This window comes from Dendrobates tinctorius, unplaced genomic scaffold (assembly GCF_039654945.1).
Source record: "Dendrobates tinctorius isolate UK_male_01 unplaced genomic scaffold, ASM3965494v1 ptg000120l, whole genome shotgun sequence".
NCBI lineage: Eukaryota > Metazoa > Chordata > Amphibia > Anura > Dendrobatidae > Dendrobates > Dendrobates tinctorius.
Window position 1 is genome coordinate 42,897,805 of NW_027361788.1, and position 23,392 is coordinate 42,921,196.

At 46.5% G+C, this 23,392-nt stretch overlaps 2 protein-coding genes across 8 annotated transcripts; one reads left to right on the forward strand and one right to left on the reverse strand.

The window, feature by feature from the left end:
- Positions 1–1,483: 1,483 nt before the first annotated feature.
- Positions 1,484–16,058, forward strand: LOC141046682 (vacuolar fusion protein MON1 homolog B-like). Of its 7 annotated transcripts, none has more exons than XM_073541262.1 (6): positions 1,484–1,668; positions 7,072–7,149; positions 10,451–11,368; positions 11,507–12,305; positions 12,630–12,777; positions 15,627–16,058. In XM_073541262.1, the coding sequence occupies exons 2-6, from the start codon at positions 7,092–7,094 to the stop codon at positions 15,852–15,854; spliced, it is 2,151 nt and encodes a 716-aa protein (XP_073397363.1). In that variant the 5' UTR covers positions 1,484–1,668; positions 7,072–7,091; the 3' UTR covers positions 15,855–16,058. The 7 variants fall into 7 exon arrangements, with proteins under 7 accessions (XP_073397363.1, XP_073397367.1, XP_073397368.1 ...); XM_073541263.1 differs by having other exon boundaries at positions 1,544–1,615; XM_073541260.1 differs by lacking the exon at positions 1,484–1,668 and adding an exon at positions 3,471–3,621.
- Positions 16,050–23,375, reverse strand: LOC141046684 (uncharacterized). The gene is made up of 7 exons (XM_073541269.1): positions 22,814–23,375; positions 21,598–21,810; positions 21,241–21,341; positions 18,582–18,741; positions 17,612–17,704; positions 16,731–16,840; positions 16,050–16,200 (listed from the first exon to the last, which is right to left on the reverse strand). Exons 1-7 carry the CDS (start codon positions 22,830–22,832, stop codon positions 16,120–16,122), a joined length of 777 nt encoding a protein of 258 aa, XP_073397370.1. The 5' UTR covers positions 22,833–23,375; the 3' UTR covers positions 16,050–16,119.
- Positions 23,376–23,392: the final 17 nt, after the last annotated feature.

Genomic DNA, 23,392 nt, shown 5'->3' on the forward strand with positions numbered 1-23,392 from the left:
TGTATTTTTCCTGCACAGGACCCCTGTAATGTTCCTGCACGGGAAACCTGTATTGTTCCTGCACAAACCCCCTGTATTGTTCCTGCACAAACCCCCTGTACTTTTCCTGCATGGGACCCCTGTATTGTTCCTGCACAAACCCCCTGTATTGTTCCTGCACAGGACCCCTGGATTGTTCCTGCAAGGGACCCCTGTATTGTTCCTGCACGGGACCCCTGTATTGTTCCTGCATGGGACCCCAGTATTGTTCCTGCACAAACCACCAGTATTGTTCCTGCACGGGAAACCTGTATTGCTCCTGCACAAACCCCCTGTATTGTTCCTGCACGAGACTCCTGTATTGTTCATGCACAGGACCCCTGTATTGTTCCTGCATGGTACCCCTGTATTCTTCCTGCACAGGACCCCTGTATTGTTCCTGCACGGGACCCCTGTATTGTTCCTGCATGGGACCCCAGTATTGTTCCTGCACAAACCACCAGTATTGTTCCTGCACGGGAAACCTGTATTGCTCCTGCACAAACCCCCTGTATTGTTCCTGCACGAGACTCCTGTATTGTTCATGCACGGGACCCCTGTATTGTTCCTGCATGGGACCCCTGTATTGTTCCTGCACAGGACCCCTGTATTGTTCCTGCACAGGAGCCCTGTATTTTTCCTGCACAGGAGCCCTGTATTGTTCCTGCACAAACCCACAGTATGGTTCCTGTACGGGAAACCTGTATTGTACCTGCACGGGACCCCTGTATTGTTCCTGTACGGGAAACCTTCAGGCTATGTGCACATGGTGCGAATTCTGCTGCTGATCCGCAGCGTTTCTGGCCCTGCGTGTCCGCAGCAGTTTCTGCTGCGTTGTACAGTACCATTGTTTCCAATGGTAAAACAAAAAACGCTGTGCACATGCTGCAGATTTTTCTGCGCGGATTTGCTGCGGGTTACAATCCGCAGCATGTCAATTCTTTGTGCGGATTCCGCTGCAGTTTCACACCTTATCCATTATGAGGTGTGAAACCGCAGGACTTTTTACCTGCGGATTTACCTATGGTTTTTGACAAATCCGCGGGGACAAATCTGCAGCCCTCAAAAGTACGTGTGCACATAGCCATATTGTTCCTGCACAGGGGCCTCTCCTATAGTCTTGTAGCTGGACACTACGGCTCTGTGGCACATTTTACTTCTGTGCACACACAGCTCTGCTGCATCATGCTGGGGCTACACAGCAATAGATGGCAGCGTGATGAAGGTGACTATGGCCACTTTGCGACCCCTGGGTACCGACACAAGCAATTTCTTGTTGTGGCTGCAGCACTGTGTGGGTCTCACTGTGGCCCCATGCATGAGCACTACCCTGCCATATAGCGGCCAATGTCGCTGTACAGCCTCATTCACACACTGTAAATCTGGTCAGCGTTTTATAGCCAGAATCAAAAGGGATATAAAGATGAGACGGAGCCAACCGGCCAGGAGAGAAACCGCCTGTGGTCATGTGACATCAAGGCTGCGTCATGTCACGTATATGTACGTGGTTAAAGAGGCAGAATAAAGACCCGGCTCCATCAAGTCCAACCTTTCTCCACCAATTACACATGTTCGTGTGTCACGGTGCGATCTGCCGGTGAGTCGCCTGCAGTGTAGGATTTCCACACTAAAATCTCGCTGACGTGACAGGTGAGTCCCATCACATGCAGATCACAGTGGTCAGTGACCAGCCATCCGGCGGCTGTGGAGCCATGTGGTTGGAAGTCACTGGGCCGCCCCATCTTAATCTTACCATGTTATTTCCCTCGTGTTATGGATCCAGCCTGGGTTTGGGCTTATAAATACTGATGAAAAATACGGAACAAATCTGCAATGTGTGAACACGTGTATCTACTGCATACGGTATACTGCCTGAGTGTGGCTGTACTGCCTGAGTGCAGCTATACTGACTGAGTGCAGCTATACTGAGTACGGCTATACTGCCTGAGTGCGGCTATACTGAGTGCCACTGCACTGCTTGAGTGCAGCTATATAGCCTGAGTGCCTGCTGTACTTCCTGTGTGCAGCTGTACTTCCCGAGTGTGGCTATACTGAGAGTGTGTCTATAGTGCCCAAGTGCAGCTGTACTGCCTGAGTGCGGCTATACCGCCTGAGTGCAGCTATACCCCGAGTGCAGCTATACTGACTTAGTGTGGCTATACTGACTGAGTACGGTTATACTGACTTAGTGTGGCTATACTGAGAGTTTAGCTGTACTGCCTGAATGCAGTTATACTATACACTGGACAGACATCTGTCTGAGATGATTTAGCGAATCCTGCTTTGAGCAGGGGTTTGGACCAGATGGCCCAGGAGCTCCCTTCCAACTCTACCATTCTACTTCTCGAGTGCGGCTTTACTGACTAAATGCAGCTATACTGAGTGTGTCTATAGTGCCCAAGTGCAGCTGTACTGCCTGAGAGCAGCTGTACTGAGAGTGCAGCTATACTGACTGAGTGCGGCTATAGTGCCTGAGAGCAGCTGTACTGAGAGTGCAGCTATACTGACGGAGTGCGGCTATAGTGCCTGAGTGCAGCTGTACTGAGAGTGCAGCTATACTGACTGAGTGCGGCTATAGTGCCTGAGTGCAGCTGTACTGAGAGTGCAGCTATACTGACTGAGTGCGGCTATAGTGCCTGAGTGCAGCTGTACTGAGAGTGCAGCTATACTGACTGAGTGCGGCTATAGTGCCTGAGTGCAGCTGTACTGAGAGTGCAGCTATACTGACTGAGTGCGGCTATAGTGCCTGAGTGCAGCTGTACTGAGAGTGCAGCTATACTGACTGAGTGCGGCTATAGTGCCCAAGTGCAGCTGTACTGCCTGAGAGCAGCTGTACTGAGAGTGCAGCTATACTGACTGAGTGTGGCTATAGTGCCTGAGTGCAGCTGTACTGAGAGTGCAGCTATACTGACGGAGTGCGGCTATAGTGCCTGAGTGCAGCTGTACTGAGAGTGCAGCTATACTGACTGAGTGCGGCTATAGTGCCTGAGTGCAGCTGTACTGAGAGTGCAGCTATACTGACTGAGTGCGGCTATAGTGCCTGAGTGCAGCTGTACTGAGAGTGCAGCTATACTGACGGAGTGCGGCTATAGTGCCTGAGTGCAGCTGTACTGAGAGTGCAGCTATACTGACTGAGTGCGGCTATAGTGCCTGAGTGCAGCTATACTGACTGAGTGCGGCTATAGTGCCTGAGTGCAGCTGTACTGAGAGTGCAGCTATACTGACGGAGTGCGGCTATAGTGCCTGAGTGCAGCTGTACTGAGAGTGCAGCTATACTGACTGAGTGCGGCTATAGTGCCTGAGTGCAGCTGTACGGAGAGTGCAGCTATACTGACTGAGTGCGGCTATAGTGCCTGAGTGCAGCTGTACTGAGAGTGCAGCTATACTGACTGAGTGCGACTATAGTGCCTGAGTGCAGCTGCACAATGCGGCTATAATGGGAATCGACAGCCCCCAGCAGCCATCACACACAGCCCACGGTTGACTCCGCCTACACGCGTCACTGGTCACATGTGTGATGACATCATCGAAGGTCCTGAAGCTCCGCTGGGATTTACATCTACCCCTGGACTGAGCTGCAGAGCACGGAGCCCCCTATGGCTGGTATATTGGGGATAGGATACTGGGGAGCACGGAGCCCTCATGGCGGGTATATTGGGGGGGGATACAGGGGAGGGCGGAGCCCCTTTTGCCGGTATATTGAAGGGATACAGGGGAGCACAAAGTCCCCTTGGCCGGTATATTGTGGGGGAGGATACAGGGGAGCACAGAGCCTCCATGGCCGGTATTTTTGGGGGGGATACAGGGGAGCACAGAGCCTCCATGGCCGGTATTTTTGGGGGGGATACAGGGGAGCACAGAGCCTCCATGGCCGGTATTTTTTGGGGGGATACAAGGGAGCACGGAGCCACCATAGCCAGTATATTGGGAGGATACACAGGAGTGCAGGGCCCCCCTTGGCCGACATATTGGGGGGATACAGAGGAGCACAGAGCCCCCACAGCCGGTATATTGGGAGGATACAGGGGGGCATGGAACCCCCATGGCCAGTATATTGGGGGGATACAGGGGAGCACGGAGCCCCCATGGCCAGTATATTGGGGGGATACAGGGGAGCACGGAGCCCCCATGGCCAGTATATTGGGGGGATACAGGGGAGCACGGAGCCCTCATGGCCGGTACATTGGGGGGATACAGGGGAGCACAGCCCCCATGGCCGGTATATTGGGGGGGGATACAGGGGAGCACAGCCCCCATGGCCTGTATATTGGGGGGGGGGGGGATACAGGGGAGCACAGCCCCCGTGGCCGGTATATTGGGGGGGGGGATACAGGGGAGCGCAGAACCCCCATGGCCAGTATATTGGGGGGATGCAGGGGAGCACGGAGCCCCTATGTCTGGTACATTGGGGGTATACAGGGGAGTGCAGAGCCCCCATGTTTGGTATAGTAGGAGATATATGGGAGTGTAGAGCACCCATGGCCAGTATCCAGGAGAGTATGGAGCCGTCATGGCTGGTATAGTAGGGGATATAGAGGAGTGTGGAGCACCCATGGCCAGTATCCAGGAGAGTATGGAGCCGTCATGGCTGGTATAGTAGGGGATATAGAGGAGTGTGGAGCACCCATGGCCAGTGTATTGAGGGGGATACAGGAGAGTATGGAGCCCTCATGGCTGGTATATTGGGGGATGCTGGGGAGTGCGGAGCAGAGAGTGCCTTTATGGGTCACATAGGTCATAGACAGTCACAGCTCTCAGGCTTTGGAGGTGAAGCCTGTTTGCCCTCAGACGTTCCTGATTTGCTTCCTCATTGGTTTTGTACCTCTGCTTGCCGTCAGTGAGCTTTTATTCCTGGACGTTTCAGCTGCTGCACAAGTCTGTGCTGTCCTGATATGTGTCACCCCCACACTGATACACACTGATACATTGTAACAAACTACCATTGTAATAAATGCTCAGCTCTGAAGAAGTCTGGTGTTTGATGGAAACACAAATGTTCCAATTCACTGACGGCAAACAGATGTAATCAAAACAAATCGTAATGGAAAGTTACAGAAAACTGGCTTCTAATGTTATTATATATTGTGGGTCATTAGAGTCCCGCAGATCAGTGGTAACCCTAAACTCTCCTTCACTTCTCTGGAGGTTGGGGGTCTCAGAATCCCACCGATCTGCAGGATGTATAAGGACTTAAAAAGGTCTCAAAACTGCAAATTCCTAAAGTATAAACTTGGTATAAATGTGTTCCTGTGGTTGTGTGTCGGAGGCCATGGAGCCCTAGTCTAAGCCTGAGCACTGTGCCTTTGATTGGAATCTATTGCTCTCTGTTATCAGCCATTTTGAGTGTGGGAGGGTGGTAGGGTGGTAGACTGGTGTCATTCGGTAGCTATCTGCACTGACGTCCTGGATTGTGGCAGTCTAGCAGAGCTGCAGTGTACATCATGGGGAAAGCTGCAGCCTAAAGACGTGTTCACATAAGGCAGATTTTACTTAGAGGTTCCTTTGATAGTGATATTCATTTTATTAGGGCTTGCAGAAGCAATCCTGTTCAGTTATAAGAGACACATTCTGCAACACCACTGTCGTGTGTGAAGACTGCTGAATGTGTGATGAGGCAGGAGGTCCAGACCCACGTCAGGGGCCATCCTGAGGCTTGGAATAGTAGAGCTGCCACAGGGGAATGGACGGTGCGGCAGAACGTGGCCACCTCCTGCCCCAAGTTCTGAGGTTGTTGGTGACAGCCGGGGTACAGAAAGCTGTGGATCAGCTGCTCATGGACTATGATGGAGGAGGCGTCTGGCACTTGGGGTGCAGACAATTGAGAGCTTTGTGTTTTGCGGGATTTGCTGGGTGTTTGTGCTGCTGATATAATTATTATCCGCCATGAGTCATGAGCTGGTACGACCTGGGGATTGTTTGCTGTGAGAAATGTCTGCGGTACCTGACAGGGATGGGATTTTGTGCCTTGGAGCAAGTGCCAGGGTTCATGTGACCCTTGTATGTGGCCGTCATAAATCAGAAGTGCGTGCTGTCATGTGTTCTGTGTTATACGTGCCCAGTCACAGGACTAAGGCATTTCATGGTTCTGTATCTGTGCTGAACAAGTTGGCACTAGGGCAGCTACAGTTTGTATTAAAGGGATTGTCTCATCTAGGGGTAAAATTGCAAAAAAAAAAAGCAAGCAACATATCCTTTATTTAAAATCCTCTCCATTATCAAGAAAGGAAAGAATTGTATAGTGTACTGCACACTGCCTTGGTGATCGGCAGCCTTTGCAGGCTGTCAGTCCGAGGTGGCCGTTCTAGGCAAGGAGCACAGCACTTACCAGATTTTTGCGATCGGTCATAAGCCCCGATGCTGCGGAGGCAAAGCTGCCCAAGCGCACAGCTTGGGAGAGGGCACAGATCAGGCAGTGGCGCAGCCATGCCGCATCTCCAAGCTGTCAGTCATCAAAATCACACTGCCCCTGGAAGCAGAGCAGCGGAGGCGCTCCAGAACAAACATGACACAAACTCTAAAGATTCTGAATTTGTCTTTTTAGCCATTTCCTAATATGTTTGTATTGGGAGAGGTGATTTGTTATAGGTCATGAACTTTCTGAATTCTGATTTTCTGCAGGGCTCCCCCTCTGTGATTGCAGGCTCCGCTAATTTTACAGCAGTTTGTACCAGTTGCCGTAAAGTGCAGATGTTAGTGCATTTTCACAGTCTAGCCACTGCTGTTTTCTAGCTGATTGCAGGCCCAGGCAACTCCACCATCAGCAGCCGGTATTGAGAGGTATCTGGTGTCTTTTCATTTTCATGTTTCCCAAACTTTGGGGCTGACCATCTGCTGATAATGGGTGATCCATGTTTGGGACGGTAGAGTGGTGTTGTCCATGCCGTGCACATTTCCTGATCCAGTTTGCACAGAACAAGGAGACGGCTGCTGTGTTGCACATAATTGTGGTTTTACATAACAACGGCAAGCAGAAGTGCAATAGACAGTGGTAAAGCGTGCGTGCATCGTTCCTCTACAGTGACTGAGTGTATGTCTGTATGTCTCCATTGTAAGGTGCCGGCAGAGATGTGGGGATGATGGCCGAAGAAGCACCTAATCCGGCTCAACGAGAAAAAGGGGAGCTGGAGACTGGTGAGTAATGGGAGAGTCACATCATTGGGCTCACAGGGAGGGACGAGGTGAAATATAGTAAAAATGGTGCATGTACTAAGCAGAGCTGCCGCCAGGATCTAGTGGGCTCCTTCCTGCCGCAGTACTGTCTGTCAGGTCGTCCTGCGAGTGTTTAATTCGGAGGTATCTCCGTGTTCAGGGGCAGATTGTAGGACATTGCTGGAGTGAATGTAAGGAGAACACCCCCAAATAGGCAAAAATCAGCTGGTGTCTTACATCTCTGCTAGTGTTTCCCAGTGTATAGGTCTGACTGCAGGGTCACCAGATTCACCTTCTGCAGCAGAACATTAACCCCCTGCGTTCATTTTTTTTTTTGCCTTTTTCTAGGAGCTATAAGTTTGTGGGTTTTTTTTTTCTATCTGTTCCTCAAGATAGCCATAGTGGGGCTTCTTTTTTTGTGGGACAAATTGAAGTTTCACGTTAAGTAACGTACTATGAGAGGGAGAAACCAAATTCCCAAGTTCAGTAAAATGATACGTACGCACGCGTGCCCGTACGTTTTGTTGCTACTGCATTCATTATGCAGTAAAAATGACCTGGCAGTTTATTAACCCTAGTCTTTGTCCAAGCAATAACTAAACAATACGCATTGGAGAAAAAGGGATTTAGTTCAGCGCTCACCCCTCATTGATGCTGCAGCAAGGACACGTCTCCACTTGGACGTCTTGGAATACTTCATAGATGAAGGAAAGTCCAGCTCATTGAGTAAAATCCAGAATTCTCTTTATTTATTTCATTAAAATACAAGCAAGGCTGCTATAGTCATCATTGCGGAAAGTGCCCAGGAGGTTCTGTACGCGTTTCTAGTGGTATACGCTCTTAGACTCAGAACCTCCTGGGCACTTTCTGTGCGGCTATCCCATGTCAAGGTAAAAACCACAATGATGACTATAGCAGCCATGCTTGTATTTTAATGAAATAAATAAAGAGAATTCTGGATTTTACTCCTTGAGCTGGACTTTCCTTTTTCTATGAAATAACTAAACAATACAGACCCTGCCTTCTCACACGGCTGCGTTAGTTCCAATCTGGTCACACAAAACAGCTATCTTCCATAGCATAGCAACCAGTGATACTCGCAGTTTGGTGAACAAGTCCTGTGCAGTCTCTTCTCAGATTCTGACTTGTGTCTACTGCTCCAACACAAATCCGCTCTGGTCAGCTCCCCTTGTTGTCTGACCAGTGAACACATGGCCTAGTGCTAGTGACCGCTATCCAGGTGCCCCTAATAACTCATGCCTTTTTTGCATTTTTCCACCAATTGAGCTGTGTAAGGACTTGTTGCTTTTTACTTGAGCTTACATTTTTATTGATACCATTTTGGCATACGTGTGCCGTTTTGATCTCTTTTTAAAGCAATTTTTTGTGGAGAAGTGCAGTGACCGAACAAAATACGTTCTTGTGTTTCGATATTTATTTATTTAGTTTTATTTTTTTGCAGCATTTAGCATATGGTTGAAATAATTTTACATCTTGATTGATCAAAATTTTGCAGTCATGGCAATTCCAAATTTGTTTCTGAGGGTGATATAACTTTTTTTTTTTTTTTTTTTAAATTTATTTTCTCATATTTTTAACAAACTTTTTTTATTCAATATATTTTGCTTTTATTCTTTAGACTTCTTAGGGGACCTGAACCTGGGATTATTTGATAGATGGCCAAAGTTGGCAGTTACAGGAGCCTTCAGTAGGCACAGCCATGACAACCCATTAGTTCCTCAAGATCGCATGGCAGGGGGCATCTGCCAAGTATAATAGGGACTCAGCTTCCATTCATCTGCCATGACCTTATGGTATAAGTCTGAGTCCTGTGACTCTGCAGCGTCCGAGTAAGGCTCATGAATAACATCCGTGCAAATCTGTCTGCGCACGGACCGCTAGTGCACGATCTTTCAACCTGAGCATGACCACCTCATAGCAATACACAAAGTTATCATACAGCAGGAGAGCCACGGCCAGTCCGTGCATTGTGGATGTCAGGAACATCTGAATGAGACACTTACTCTGTTACACCCTTCATAGTCTTTTATTTTTTTATGCTGAAAATAGATAAAATACTTAAAACACAGAGAGCAGGCTGAGCACCAAGAGTACAGAGCAGACCCCAAGGAAGTAGGATAGGGTGGGCACACAGAGCACCTCCTGGACTGGAGACCAGGACTCATCAGATGTCACACCACCCCCTCAGTGCAGGGACAGGATTCAAGGCCAAACATATTTGCACTGCTGTGGAAGAACTTCTCTAAAACAGAATATTTCCTAATATTTCCTTAGTAGAAGGAAGAACCACCAGGCAGTAGACAGGCTGCTGCTTTCTAATACTTTGTCCTATGCGCTCTTCGCTCTTCATGTCTGCATAGTGGTTTCCTGAAGCCGAAATACTGATCCATCTCGGACCAGCGGTATACGGACCAGGTATATACGGAGGACCTGGTTGACTTATAAGGAGTGCATTGGGTTACATTTGTCAGTAACGTACTGCTGCACGTGGTGATATCTTCTCTATGGAAAGTATCAGAATCTGCAGCTGAGCTTTCTAAGGCTGTGTTCACATGACATTCATTTCAGGCAAGCAAAACAGACAAGGTTTTCAGGCTGAAGCTGCTTCAGAAACGCTGGCATTTTCACAATTCTTTTCTTTCTTGAAGCATCTTTTTGTACGTTTTTTTTCTTTGCGTTCCTGTTGGGGTTTGTGACTGTTTTTTGGGGAGGGCAAGAGGGGGGGCGATTTGTAGGTGATTTTGGAAGTCCATTAGGCAGTGAGTAAAACGCAAGCATTTTGTTCTTGGAGACGCTCACAATTCAGCTCACGTCATCCTGGTGTCTTTTGGGTGTTTCTTTCTTTGCCTTTCCTTTCATTTCTATTGTAAAGTATATTGCATCTTCCAAGTCAGAGCAGTCCTTGGCGTTTTTGGAAACCTGAGCCGGTTAAAACGTGTGAACAACAAGTCGTCTTTGCATAGAAATGAATAAGATTTTCTTGGAGCAGCTACTGAGCACTTTTAAAGGCAGTTTTTATAGCGGACCTGTGCTAAACTCGACTGAAAAAAAAGTCACGTGACCCTACCGATCAGAGCCTCTAATGCTCCAATATGACCGGAGTCTTGCCTCCTCTGGATGGGACACGTCATGCAGATGCGTATATGCCACTTATTACCTCTAGATACTGGCTTCCTGCTACTAAGTGGCCTTGTATTTCTGGTTTCATATAGTTTGATATGGGGCAATTGTAATTAACCAAGTTTTTGTTTTTCTCCCACAGATCTCCTGGATCAAACAGAAAATGAGACCAGTGATGACTCACACACTTTACCGTCACCAATTGATGTCCAGCTCTTAGACACAGGGCCAAAGAGCTCAGATGAGGGATGTCCTCGTGATGCATCTGTTCTGTCACATAGTCCCACAGACGATCCACACCGTGATCCCTTAAAGGAGGGCATGGATGTCAGCGATGCAAAACACTCTGAGAATTCTCTGGATGACAGCACCAGGGGAACTGCAGAAGATACAGAACGGGTTTCCATGGGCTTAATGGAAGTACCAGAAACCTCAGATGTGGGGGGCCATGACGCTGCTACTGTAAATGAGGTGGGGGGATTAGATATACGTGATTGTTTACAGCAAGGCTGTATGTCGGCTGCAGAAGATGTAGAAGGCGAGACTGGTGGCATGGTATATGACGACAGCCAGCCACCACAGGACCTGCAAACTATTGGTGAAGAGCTATCATGCATGGAATCGGCAGAAGGCAATGACACTGGGCAGACACATAGAAAGAACCTTAAGTATAACAATACAGAGGCTTCTGCGGATGAGACCAAACTAAGTGATCTTGTGGCTGCCAACCCTGGACAATCTATAAGTGCTGGCGACCATGATGATGAGCACAAGGAACTAACAGATAATGTGTCGGAGGACTCTGGAGATTTTCCTGGTGTCTCCTCAGGAGTGACGTCAGATGCGTCCCCACCTGCTACCCCTGTTCAGCGAGAGGAAGACGTGACCGCAGAGAGCTGGCGCACAAAACGGAAGCATGTGTTTGTCCTGAGCGAGGCAGGAAAGCCGATATACTCCCGCTATGGCAATGAGGAGGCCCTGTCCTCCACCATGGGAGTAATGATGGCGTTGGTCAGTTTTGTTCAGAGTGGAAATAACTCCATCCGCTCCATCCATTCTGGTACGTGACTGTTTTGTGATCTATGATGTAAAGTTATGTCTGGTTTTGGGGTCTGTTGGCCAATTTTATGTAATGGCTGCTGTTGGGAAGGTATTTGTGAAACTGCGATGCTGATTTTTGTTCTGTTTTCTTTCACAGACAAGCAGAAAGTGGTCTTCCTGCAGCAGGGCCCCTTGGTTTTAGTGTCTGTGTCACGGGCCCCTCAGTCGGAGGAGCAGCTGAGGAAGGAGCTGCAGTACGTTTACTACCAGATAATCAGCATGCTCACCCAGGCCAGTGTGGCTCGGATATTTGAGCGCAAGAAGAATTATGATTTGCGGCGTCTTCTCACCGGCTCTGAAAAGATCCTGGATAGCCTATTGGACTTGCTGGACACTGACCCTGGCTTCCTCCTTGGGGCAGTACGGTGTGTGACCTTGCCCAGCCCGCTGCGGGACTCCCTGAGCTCCATTCTAACCAAAGCCATCACCCCCAATTTAGTGTTCTCCATCTTAGTGGCAGAGCAGCAGCTTGTGACTGTGGTGCAGGAGCGGGCAGTGATTGAGGATTGCCGTCTGGACCCTGCAGACCTGCAGCTGCTGCTGAACCTCATTGGAGCGTCTTCTGCCTTTCAGGCAGGAGAGATCTGGACTCCTATTTGTCTTCCACGATTTAACCCCGATGGCTATTTTTATGCTTACATCTCATATTTGGACCCTGACTGCACTGTGTGTTTGGTGCTATTATCCACGGATAAAGAGTCGTTCTATGCCGTTTCTGGCTGTAAGAGAAAGATCCAGGAGGCCATGGGAGCACAGAATTCTCTGCAGGCATTGGCTGGGGCCCTCTGTTGCTGCTCATATAGTGCCTCTCTTGTAGGAGTCCCTGAGCTTTTACATTTTGTGTACAAGCCCCTCGACATCCCTGAAAACTACCAACAGCTTCCACAATTTACCAGGTACTTTTTGTAAGGATATAGATGTAAATCTGTAAAATAACGTTATGTGCAACATCCAGATTAACATTATCAGAAGGTGGCAAATCAAAATTTGGAAATGTTGCTGGCCTGCATCTTTTTGACAATTGGAAAGAGTCGCACTGTAGTAGAAAGTCGCACACTGCGCACCAGTCACAGCAGAGATCAGATGCAGAATGTTGCCCTGCAGGCCATGAAATTATACATATACACCCATGTGCCCTTGTTTACCTAAGATTTTGCATTGATTTTAATATCCTCACTGAAATAACTTCTTGATGTGATGTAACATCTGTTGCTCTGCAGCCCTGAACCCGACGGCCCATACACCAGTGAAGAGGAAAGACAGCGGCTCTTCGATCTCTACCGGTATCTCCACTGCCGCATCCACAGCTCAGCAAGACCCTTACGGCTGATTTACCACGTGGCAGAGAAGGAGACGCTGCTAGCCTGGGTGATATTATATTTCTGTGCTTAGGATGTAGGCTTATAATCCTGCAGGATTACTAGACTTAACTGGAGATGCAACAGTATAATCTGTCCCAAGCCTGAGGCTGTGTAAAAGCATTGGATAGTTGTCCTGAGTGGCATTCACCTCTAATATCTCCTGTAATATAGGCCATACTGATTGCATTCTGATTATATGACAGTAGCAGGCGGAAGCTGGACATAGCTGATGACCAAAGTTTGGGCTGCGGCTTATTTTTTCAGGGAATAAATGGAATGGCTACTGAAACTCAACATGTCAGGTCGTTCTTTCCTCTAACATTATCTTTTAGGGGAGAGTCAGAATACCTCAATACAGATTAGATTATTGGATGGCCCCCCCCATACACATTTAGTCATCTGAACCCATTGATATCGGCTGGATTGGCCAACAGTCTAATGTGTGTTGGGGCCTCCTGACTCTTTCCTGAAAAATAATGTCTTGGGAGAGGATCCCACCTAGCAGAGAAGTCTGGGCATGACTGTTATAGGGAGCACAGGAGTGTTTGGCCGGATGGAGTGGTACTGGCCACTGATCGTTCTGTCGACAGTGACCTAATGTGTAGGAGGCTGTCCTTTGTATGTCAGCTGTAGACGCATGTGAAGATACATTGTCTTGCAGCTATCACTGCAGACTTTGCCATTGCTAGTTTAGATGCTCTGAACAAGCACATTATTTTAATACAACAGAGGATAAGTGGCCACCACAGTTTATCCTACTTCATCTATTGTCATTGTTTGCAGTAGACATGTATGGATCCGTCACGACATATGACGTTACCGTATTTTTCGGATTATAAAATGCTCCGGATTATAAGACGCACCCCAAATTTTGAGGAGAAAAAAAATTTTTTCAGTAAAATGGTGCTTCTTATAATCCATGCGTCTTATTGCTTCCCGGGGGGTGGTGGCTGCGGTCACTGCTGGAGGAGGCAGGAGTGGGGTGATGCCGCAGGCTGGGAAGAGGGGGTGTTCCGATGTGTGGCGCGCCACTGCGGGGGGTGTCTAGCTGTGCTGCTGCGGGTGTCTCCGGTGCTGAGGGGGCTCTGCCAACATTTTGTGAAAGGTCAGAGCCCACCGCAGTTCCATGGTTTCCTGTGTGGTGGACTCTGGGGAAATGGCCGACGCATGCGCAGATGGAGGTCTCAGCACCAAGATCTTGGGAGATGAGATCTCAGCGCCGAGATCTTCATCTGCTCATGCGCCGCCCCGGTGGCCATTTGCCTGGAGTCCACTTCACAGGAAAACATGGAACTGCAGTGGGCTCTGGCCTTTCACAAAATGTCGGCAGAGCCCCCACAGCACCGCCGGACACACTCTCATCCCAGCCTGCAGCAACGGTACCGGTAAGGTATATCTGTATTATAAAACGCACCCCCATTTTCCCCCAAAATTTTTTGGGAAAAAAATTGCATCTTATAATCCCAAAAATACGGTATATATACGTTTTATGTCATGTTTGCCCTTTGATGCAGGCTCCGGCGCTGAGCCCATATCTTTTCAGGCACACGACAGCTGATCTGATCAGCTGACATATGCCCTTAATATGGCCACGGGTGGAATTGTGTGTCACTAATCTCGCAGTGCGCCGATGGGTTGACATGACACCCTACAGGAGGCCCCCCGTGGTTGTCATTGCCTATCTGCTATGAGCACTGCCCTGTGGCCAGTGTTCAAAGCAGATGATGATTTTTGCTACACATAGTAGGGCTGGAGTACTGCTCTGTGTAGCACAAATGATCAGAAAATCGCAGCTTCAAGTCTCCTAAAGAGACTATTTAAGCAAGAAAAAAATGTGTAAAAAAAAAAAAAAAAAAAAAAGTTTTTAAAATATTAAATCTAAAAGTTCAAATCACCCCATTGAAAATAAAACATTTAAAAGAATACCAAAAATACACAAATTTAGTATCACTGCATTCAGAAACACCCTATCTATCAAAATATAAAGAGTTAATCCGATCGGTAAATGGCATAAAAAATTCCAGATTTTCGTATTTTGTTTGCCGCAACATTGCAATAAAATGCAAAAACAAATGATCAAAAAGTCACATATACACCAAAATTGTGTTGATAAAAACATCAGCTCTGAGCACAAAAAATAAGCCCTCACCCAGCCTCAGATCCTGAAAAATGGAGACGCTATGGGTCTCTTTTTGTTTAAAAAAAAAAAAAAACAAAAACAAAACAAAAAACCTTTTTGGAACTTTTTTTTCACTACTTACATAAAAAAGAACCTAGACATGTTTGCTGTCTGTGAACTTGTAATGACCTGGAGAATCATAATGGCAGATCAGTTTTAGCATTTAGTGAACATGGTAAAAAAAAAAAAAAAAATGTGGATTGCACTTTTTTTTTTTTTTGCAATTTCACCGTACTTGGAATTTTCTTTCCATTTTCCGGTACATGATATGGTAAAATCAATGGTGTCGTTCAAAAGTACAACTCGTCCAGCAAAAAAAAAAAACAACAAGCCCTCACATGGCCATATTGATCGAAAAGTCTAAAAGTTATGGCTCTGGTAAGAAGGAGGCAAAAAATGGTCGGTGGGTGAAGGGGTAAACAGTCTGTGAAATTTGACAAACTCTGTGGACAAAAAACTGTTTATGGCCATAAAGTATTGCATTGTGTTCGAGATATAAAACAAACAACATCAACAGCAAGAATATACCATCATTATATAGTATTGCAGTGGCCTTTATTACATAATGTCTGAGGTCATTGCCATTGTCTGACTAGGTATCTGTGCTTAGGGGTGATGCGTGTGCTCCAGATGTAATGCAGGACATAATTGGGTTCCTTTTGTCGTCTCCTCCGCAGGTCACCAGTAAGTTTGAGCTATACATGGCGTTCAGCTCTTTAGTGACTAAGGTGGGTGCAATAAATGTCATAACCAAGTTGCTCCGCTGGATCAAAAGGGAGGAAGATCGTCTGTTCATACGTTACCCTCCAAAATATTCCACAACCCCTGTCCCTGGGAAAGGGGTTAAATCAAGTCGGACAGATAGGACTGACCCTTCTCAGAATGGCTTCTTCACTGGCCTGTAGTGTTGGAGAGGATCTGTGTGTAATCTGTACACACGGCTTGCCCTCACCATCCAGAGGATCCCACTCCAATATGGACTACAGAATCTAACCAAGCACAGAAACTCATCAGGACTAAGATGGCCGACCTCGGACCTGTGTCTGTCACGTCCTGTTACTTTTCTCATCAGTGTGCTCCTCAATAAAGCTGCTCCTCCGTAATTTTAACATTATTTCTTTTATTATAATTTGAGGATATTCTGCTGCACAGTGGGCAATGCCCCGCACTTCATAGCATCACTGCCAGATCCTCCCGGTGCTCAATCAGAAGATCAAAGAGTCGTCCCACCGTGGCCTCACTCACCTTCACCTGTGGAAGAAAGGCTGCCATTACAACCATAGACGCTATGATTCTGCACCGTTTCAGTGATCTACAAAACACCAACTCCCATGATGGGAGTTGTAGTTTCATCAGTGCTATAAAGGAGATGGGAGTTGTAGTTTCATCAGTGCTATAAAGGAGATGATATCCGGCAGGACGTGATGGCGGTCCAGGGGGCAGGCTGGGGATTTATTAGCTGGTATAACTTGCCCCGAAACCTGTATTGCTGCACCTCATGTAACCAGTATCGGAGCTGATTACGTTGGTTTCACACACTGGTTTTTGGAAAGTATTGCAGCTTTTGTGGCAAAGACAAAAGTGGATTCAATAGGAACATAAAGGATACAAACATCTTCCTGGCTGAAAAACTGCACCCCCCCCCCCTTATCATTGACGGTGGCCACATCATCACATGACCCCCACGTCCTCTGATGGGGTGATCGGAGTTGTTGCCTCCAGGACCCCCAGTCTAAGATTATTCAGCTAAGGATTAGATAAGACATGGTCACCATATGTACCTGCCAGGTCTTCAGGACATTTTCAGCTGGCACTCCGCCTTGTTGCTCCCATAGGTCAATAAAATGAGAAGGGATAGACAATTCATTTGCGAGCCATTTCCAGTCATATCCTGTGGTAGGAACATATGATTACCTGGGGATCGTGTAATATGCAGATTTCACATCAGAAATGTAGGTTGGAGCTGAAGAGAACATGGGGTAGGAATGTGTCCCAGGGGCTTCCCTGGTGGTGGTGCAGTAACTTACAGTAGTATGTACACTTGTGTTTTGACAACTTATAGTCACCTCTCCCGGCAATCTACATTACTTTATATACACCGGTGTAGAAAGACAGGAACACCAATACCTCCAGATTGGCGCTGATCGTTACAAACAGGCTTGAAAAGATGTGTCCGTGAAAGATACTATACCCTGAGAGAGACCTCGTAGGTACTTGCTTTTCTCCACATATGTGAGACCTGAGGACACATTAATAGAAGCTGGGGTCGGAGCCTTTGAAGCGACTTAAGCTGGAGTCACACATAGTGACTTACCAGCGATCCCGACAACGATATCAACGTGTCAGGATCGCTGGTAAGTCGCTATGTGATCGCTGGTGAGCTGTCACACAGACAGCTTCACCAGCGATTGGCACGCCGATGCTGAGGTGAGGAGTGAGCCCGGGAGCAGCGGACAAGTGCGCCTGCTGTTCCAGTCCTCCACCAGCAGAGGGCACGCCTGCTTCCCCGGCCTCTCCTGGCGGCGTCCTGCTGCCTCCTGGTCCCCAGCGTGCGGCGGCAGGTACACACTCTGCGGGCTCCTGGTCCCCAGCGTGAGGCGACAGCGGCACCTGTAACTCGCTGGTAACTAACGTACACATCGGGTATCCAAGGGACTCTTACCTTTTGGATGAGGCAGGCTGAGCTTTACTGTAAGTGGCACCCACAGGGAAGGGACGATGTCTCTTACAAGATGCTCCTCTGGTAACACCGGACCTGCAGACTGACAATACATGAGCTGTACAGCAATGCACACATAGCGGCCAGACACATTCCTCCTGATCTGCCTCCATTATATCCTATGAATTAGAATAAAGGATTTTATATATGGAAACAGTGAGTGCCTCTTTTCATTACCTTTGCACAGACATTTGAACTTGTACATAGCTGAGCACACCACTGTTCCTGGACTGTTACTGCCCACGCTCACAGTAGGGTAATGGGAGCAAAGTGCCTAATTGTCTGCTGTGAAGCTTTACCCTACCATGACATTTCTTCTGATCTGCCTACATTATAGGCCATTATTTTCTCCATACACAGACACAACCTGCCAATTATTGAGCTGATTTGTGTCTAATGTCTGTTGAAACGTCCAGCAAAAATCTCACCATTCAGGTATGACTGGTTTTCTTTCACAATGGTCTCTTGTCACAAGGACAAAAATAGAGAACAACAGCACAGGAAAAAGTAGGGTGCAAAGCCTCACAGGTACATATCAGTCCTTGTCAATAGAAAATCAAAAAAGATAGAGGCAGCATACCATATGGAATTAGAAAAAAGTGCTTTTTAATAGCCCATGGGGCGACGTTTCGGTCTCAAGTGCAGACCTTTCTCAAGCTGGTGTGCTGCCTCTATCTTTCTTGTCACAAGGACAGCTAAATGCTCCCAACAGTGAGGAGCTGTTGCAGGCTCTCCATCTCATGGACCCCTGTGGTCTTACAATACTATGGATATTTTGTCATGATAGCTGGATGTCTAATCTAATTATGTAACAAATTAGATGTAGCTGCTGTATTGTTACATGTCAGTGACTGGTACATTGTTATAATGACCCCTTGTAGAGAGTTAGTGGGATGTTTGCGGTAGATCTCACCCAGCCAGCACAGAACTGCTCCCTCATTGTGCATGGCCTTGACTACGTCTTCTCGTCCCAGAGACTTCAGCTTTTTTGCCAGTGTCCGCAGTTGATTGTAATTATCTGGATGATCCCGAAAATTCACTAAGAAATCCTTCACACCTAGAGGTTGTCTGGGCTGTGGGCAAATGTGAAATGCTCAGATATTGATTATGTGCCATTAAAACTTCAGCAATATGTTCTGTAATGTGAGCTATGTCCTCAGAGTCGCATTTATAGGCCTGATGCAAACACTAAGGCCGGAGTCACAGAGTGTATTATATGGCCGAGTGCTAAAACATCGCCTAGCACTCGGCCCAGTGTTATACTATTTGGCAGCTCGGATCTGCGATTTTCTTATGCCAATTCGGCTTGCTTGGATTGCATCCAAGAATCAGATCGCACTCATCCATACAAGTCTATGGGTGCGTGTGAAACATCAGACTGCACTCAGATGTCATCCAGGTTCAGTGCGATTACCGTAGACACCGGCATTAGAGGAGATGGAAGAATTACAGAGCATTAACAATCAGATCACGCTTGCAGCAGAGCAGGAGCCAAGGGTCGTTAGCATATTACATCCAATGCCATACACTAATGTGACCCCAGCTTAAAGCACATGCTTAGGACCTGTTTGGTGGCACACATACAGTTGTGCTCAAAAGTTTACATACCCCGGCAGAATTTTTCATTTCTTGGCCTTTTTTTCAGAGAATATGAATGATAACACCAAATGTTCTCCACTCATGGTTAGTGGTTGGGTGAAGCCATTTATTGTGAAACTACTGTATTTTCTCTTATTAAATCATAATGAAAACCCAAAACATCAAAATGACCCTGATCAAAAGTTCACATACCCTAGTGATTTTTGGCACAAATTGGTTTGAATGGCTACTAACGGTAACATCCTCACCCGTGACCTGTTTGCTTGTAATCTGTGTGTGTGCATACAAGCTGAGTGAGTTTCTGGGATCCAGACAGACTCTTGCATCTTTCATCCAGGCACTGACATTTCTGATTGTCAGTCAGACAAAAGAATTGTCAATGGATCTATGGGAAAATGTGGTTGACTGTATAAAACAGGAAAGGGATACAAAAAGATATCCAAGGAATTTCATCCACAATTGCCAGGAAAATTGTTCGGGATGCAAAGAAAAATCCTCAAATAACATCAGCTGAAATACTTGACTCTCTGAATGAAAACTAGCGGTGTGGCTGTTTCAAGAGGCACGATAAGGAGGCACTTGAAGAAAAATGGACTTCATGGTCAAATCGCCAGAAGAAAGCCATTACTACGCAAATGCCACAAAGTATCTCACCTACAATACACAAAACAACACAGAGACAAGCCTCAAAACTTCTGGAACAAGGTAATTTGGACTGATGAGACCAAAACTGAACTTTTTGGCCACAACCATAAACGTTACATTTGGAGAGAGGTCCACAAGGCCTATGATGAAAGGAACACCATTCCTACTGTAAAGCACGGAGGTGGATCACTGATGTTTTGGGGATGTGTGAGCTACAAAGGCACAGGAAACTGGACGAAGTTGAAGGAAAGATGAATGCAGCACGTTATCGGCAAATTTGCAATAATCACCCGGAAGCTGCACATGGGACGTAGTTGGACGTCCCAACATGACAATGATTCAAACACAAGGCCAAGTTGACCAGTCATTGGCTACAACAGAACAAAGTGAAGGTTATGTAGTGGCCATCTCAGTCTCCTGACCTCAATATCATTGATCCACTCTAGGGAGATCTCTAGGGAGATCTCAAGCACGCAGTTCATGCTAGACAGCTCAGGAATTTACAGGAACTGGAGGCTTATTGCCAAGAAGAGTGGGCAGCTTTATCATCTGAGAAAATAAAGAACCTCATCAACAACTACCACAAAAGACTTCAAGCTGTCATTGAGGTTAGAAGGGGCAATACTCGGTATTAAGAAATATTAAGAAATGGGGTATGTGCACTTTTGATCAGGGTCATGTGGATGTTTTTTTGACTTTTCAGCACAACTGTAGTTCTGTAATATTAGCAGCCTTTCTAGTTTAGCGGCCAGATGATATACAATTACGTGTCATTGAGATTCAAGTATTGCATCACAACATCGTATCTAATGATCGCCTATGCTGTCATTGTGCACCCTGTGACATACAGCAAATGTTTCTAAACATGCTGGATTTTCTGTCCTTAGTTGCAAGTTACCATAGACTTGAAAATTACAGCACTAAACAGTTGTGCTACAGAAAGTCACAGCCATACTGCACAAATGTAAAATGCACAAAAGTAAAAAGACAAGCTGGTCAGGGCTGAGCAAAGGAAACCAATGCTTACCACTGAGCCACCATGTCATGTATGTAATGCAAGACACAATGGGAGTGCCCATAGGCACAGACTGCTACTTGCCTGCTCGTAAAGCTACAGCCCCAATATGAACTGCCTGCCAAACTACGCAGCCGATAGCAGGACGACACTAGTGGACTGGGAGTAAGTAATGTTCATGACCAGGAATAGATGGATGCCAGTAAATGCAAAGAAACACAATATCAAAAACGCTGTCCTGACTTGCCATATATATGAATGCATTGTGCCAAAGTCACTGACCACTCACTAGAGGATACAGGGGGGCACCTACCATTGATAAACCGAGCAAAGAGTTAAGAGTGGCAACTATGTCTTCATTCAAAGCGGGTAGCTTATCAAAGGCAGAAATTACGTCCGGAGACCAGTGACAATCTGAGAAGAAAATTAACTTGTAAGTGTATAAGATGCCGACCAGCCCAGGGGCACGTTATTGAACCCAATCTGAAATGGCTGATAACGGAACGACAGAATGCATGCAAATCGATAGCAATAGGCGGTAAGAAGAATTATTAAAACAGACTATAACAAAAACTTTTTATTAACACCCCACCCCCAATTTATAACTCGGTGAATATTCAGGGTTGCTCATCCCTGTAAATTGCCCCTTTTGGGACATTATTATTCTTACCTGCCGTTGCTGTGGGGGGGACAGAGCAAGAAATCTGCAGTCTTGTGGTAGAATTACGATCAATAGAAATCTGCACACTTTCAGTGGAAAAAGGTTCACAAGAAAGCAATGGACCAATAGAGGGAATATTTGTGGGGTCATCGTATTCCTCGGCTATATTCCTGACCTCTCTGTGGTCTTCCATCTCATCATCCTCCACCGGGCCACATCTCACTACAAGAGGAAGGATATAAAGAGAAACACAATCTCAAGCACAGAAAACATAGTAAATAGCAGGTTCCTAGTCTTCAATACCTAGGATTGGGTAAGTACCCTATGGAACTCCTCCTAACTGAGAAACACAGGAAGAAAACATGGAGCCTATAATCCATAACAAAAAAAAGTGTACATTTTTTTTTAAATATTAAAATACTTTTAATTGTACACATACATAAGAACAGACTACAATTATTTAGTTCATGTGATAAACAGAAACAGAGATCAGACGGTACGGATCAAGGTACATCGGTTATGAAAAAAGCTTACCATTACATAATCTCACAGCATGGGCAAAAAACACACCACCATATACTGCATATATATCATGATAAAATCATCCATAGTAGTAAAAACGCATCAAAGAATCATATGTTGCCAGTGCAGTATCAGATATAGTACATAGAGGGCCAGTTACTTATTCTATCCACAGCACATTGGTTCCTTCTCGTATCTCATACCGAGATGTCACCACCCATCTAGTATTACCATGGCTAAATTGCCCGAGGGATAGGGAACGTGGAGGGGATGAGAGGAGTATAGTACTCAATTACCCGTGCTGGAGTCCATGAGCAGGTACGCACCCCTACGCGCGTTTTGCGGTAGCTTCTTCCTTCTTCGGGGGGGGGGGGGGAACCAGAGGGATATAATAAAGATAAGAATATAGTCCATGGAGGAGCAGCTTGCTCACATGATGCCCCAATAGTGTACATATGCCACAGTCACGGGGTGAAAAGCCTTTACAACTAATCCCCAGCTGCAATGTCCCAATAATGGCATTTGGCCTGTTCTTAGGCAGATCAGTCTTATAAATGATCTCAATGTGTCCATATAGATAACTGGAGTTGTGATGTGGACATTGATGTGTGTGGTTGGATCCATGTCGATAATGAATTACCAGCAGAGTAATGAGTGTTGTATGAGTGATGTACACAGAAAACAGTGTCATGTGCAGTATTACCTGGATTGCGGTAATCCATGTCCGTCAGGTCTCGTGTAAATCTTCTTTCTTGGTATAAAAAGTGAAACCAACTCAGCAGCAAAAATGAAAGGAAATGCTTTGTCCGTGTTCCTCTTACGAGTTGATGGGTGTGTGTCCTACTAAGAGCTTGTCATTTGCTCATTCGCTTCAACTTCAGCATGAATTTAAAGGGAACTGTCACCAAATTGTTTCCCTATGGGTGATCACGCAGACTAATATTTGAGAATTGCTCCTATAATACTGGGCTCCTAGGTTTAGCTGAATCCTATTGTGGCTAAATTACTAGTCTGGGGCAGGAAATCCCATCCCACATACAGTAGGTCTTTCCTCATTTTTTAGGCTGGTCACAGGGGTCAGATGACACACTTCCTGTACACCTGAATTGTGACAACTAAGCAAAACTATTCCCTTATTTATCCCCCATGGCTGCTTCATCTGAGATAAATACCATTACATCTGTTTTACATTTAACCCCTGCACACCTGATCTACTGCCAACTTGAGATGGGGACAATGGCAAAGCCCACATTATTGTGCGAAAAACCAGATCCAAAAGTGG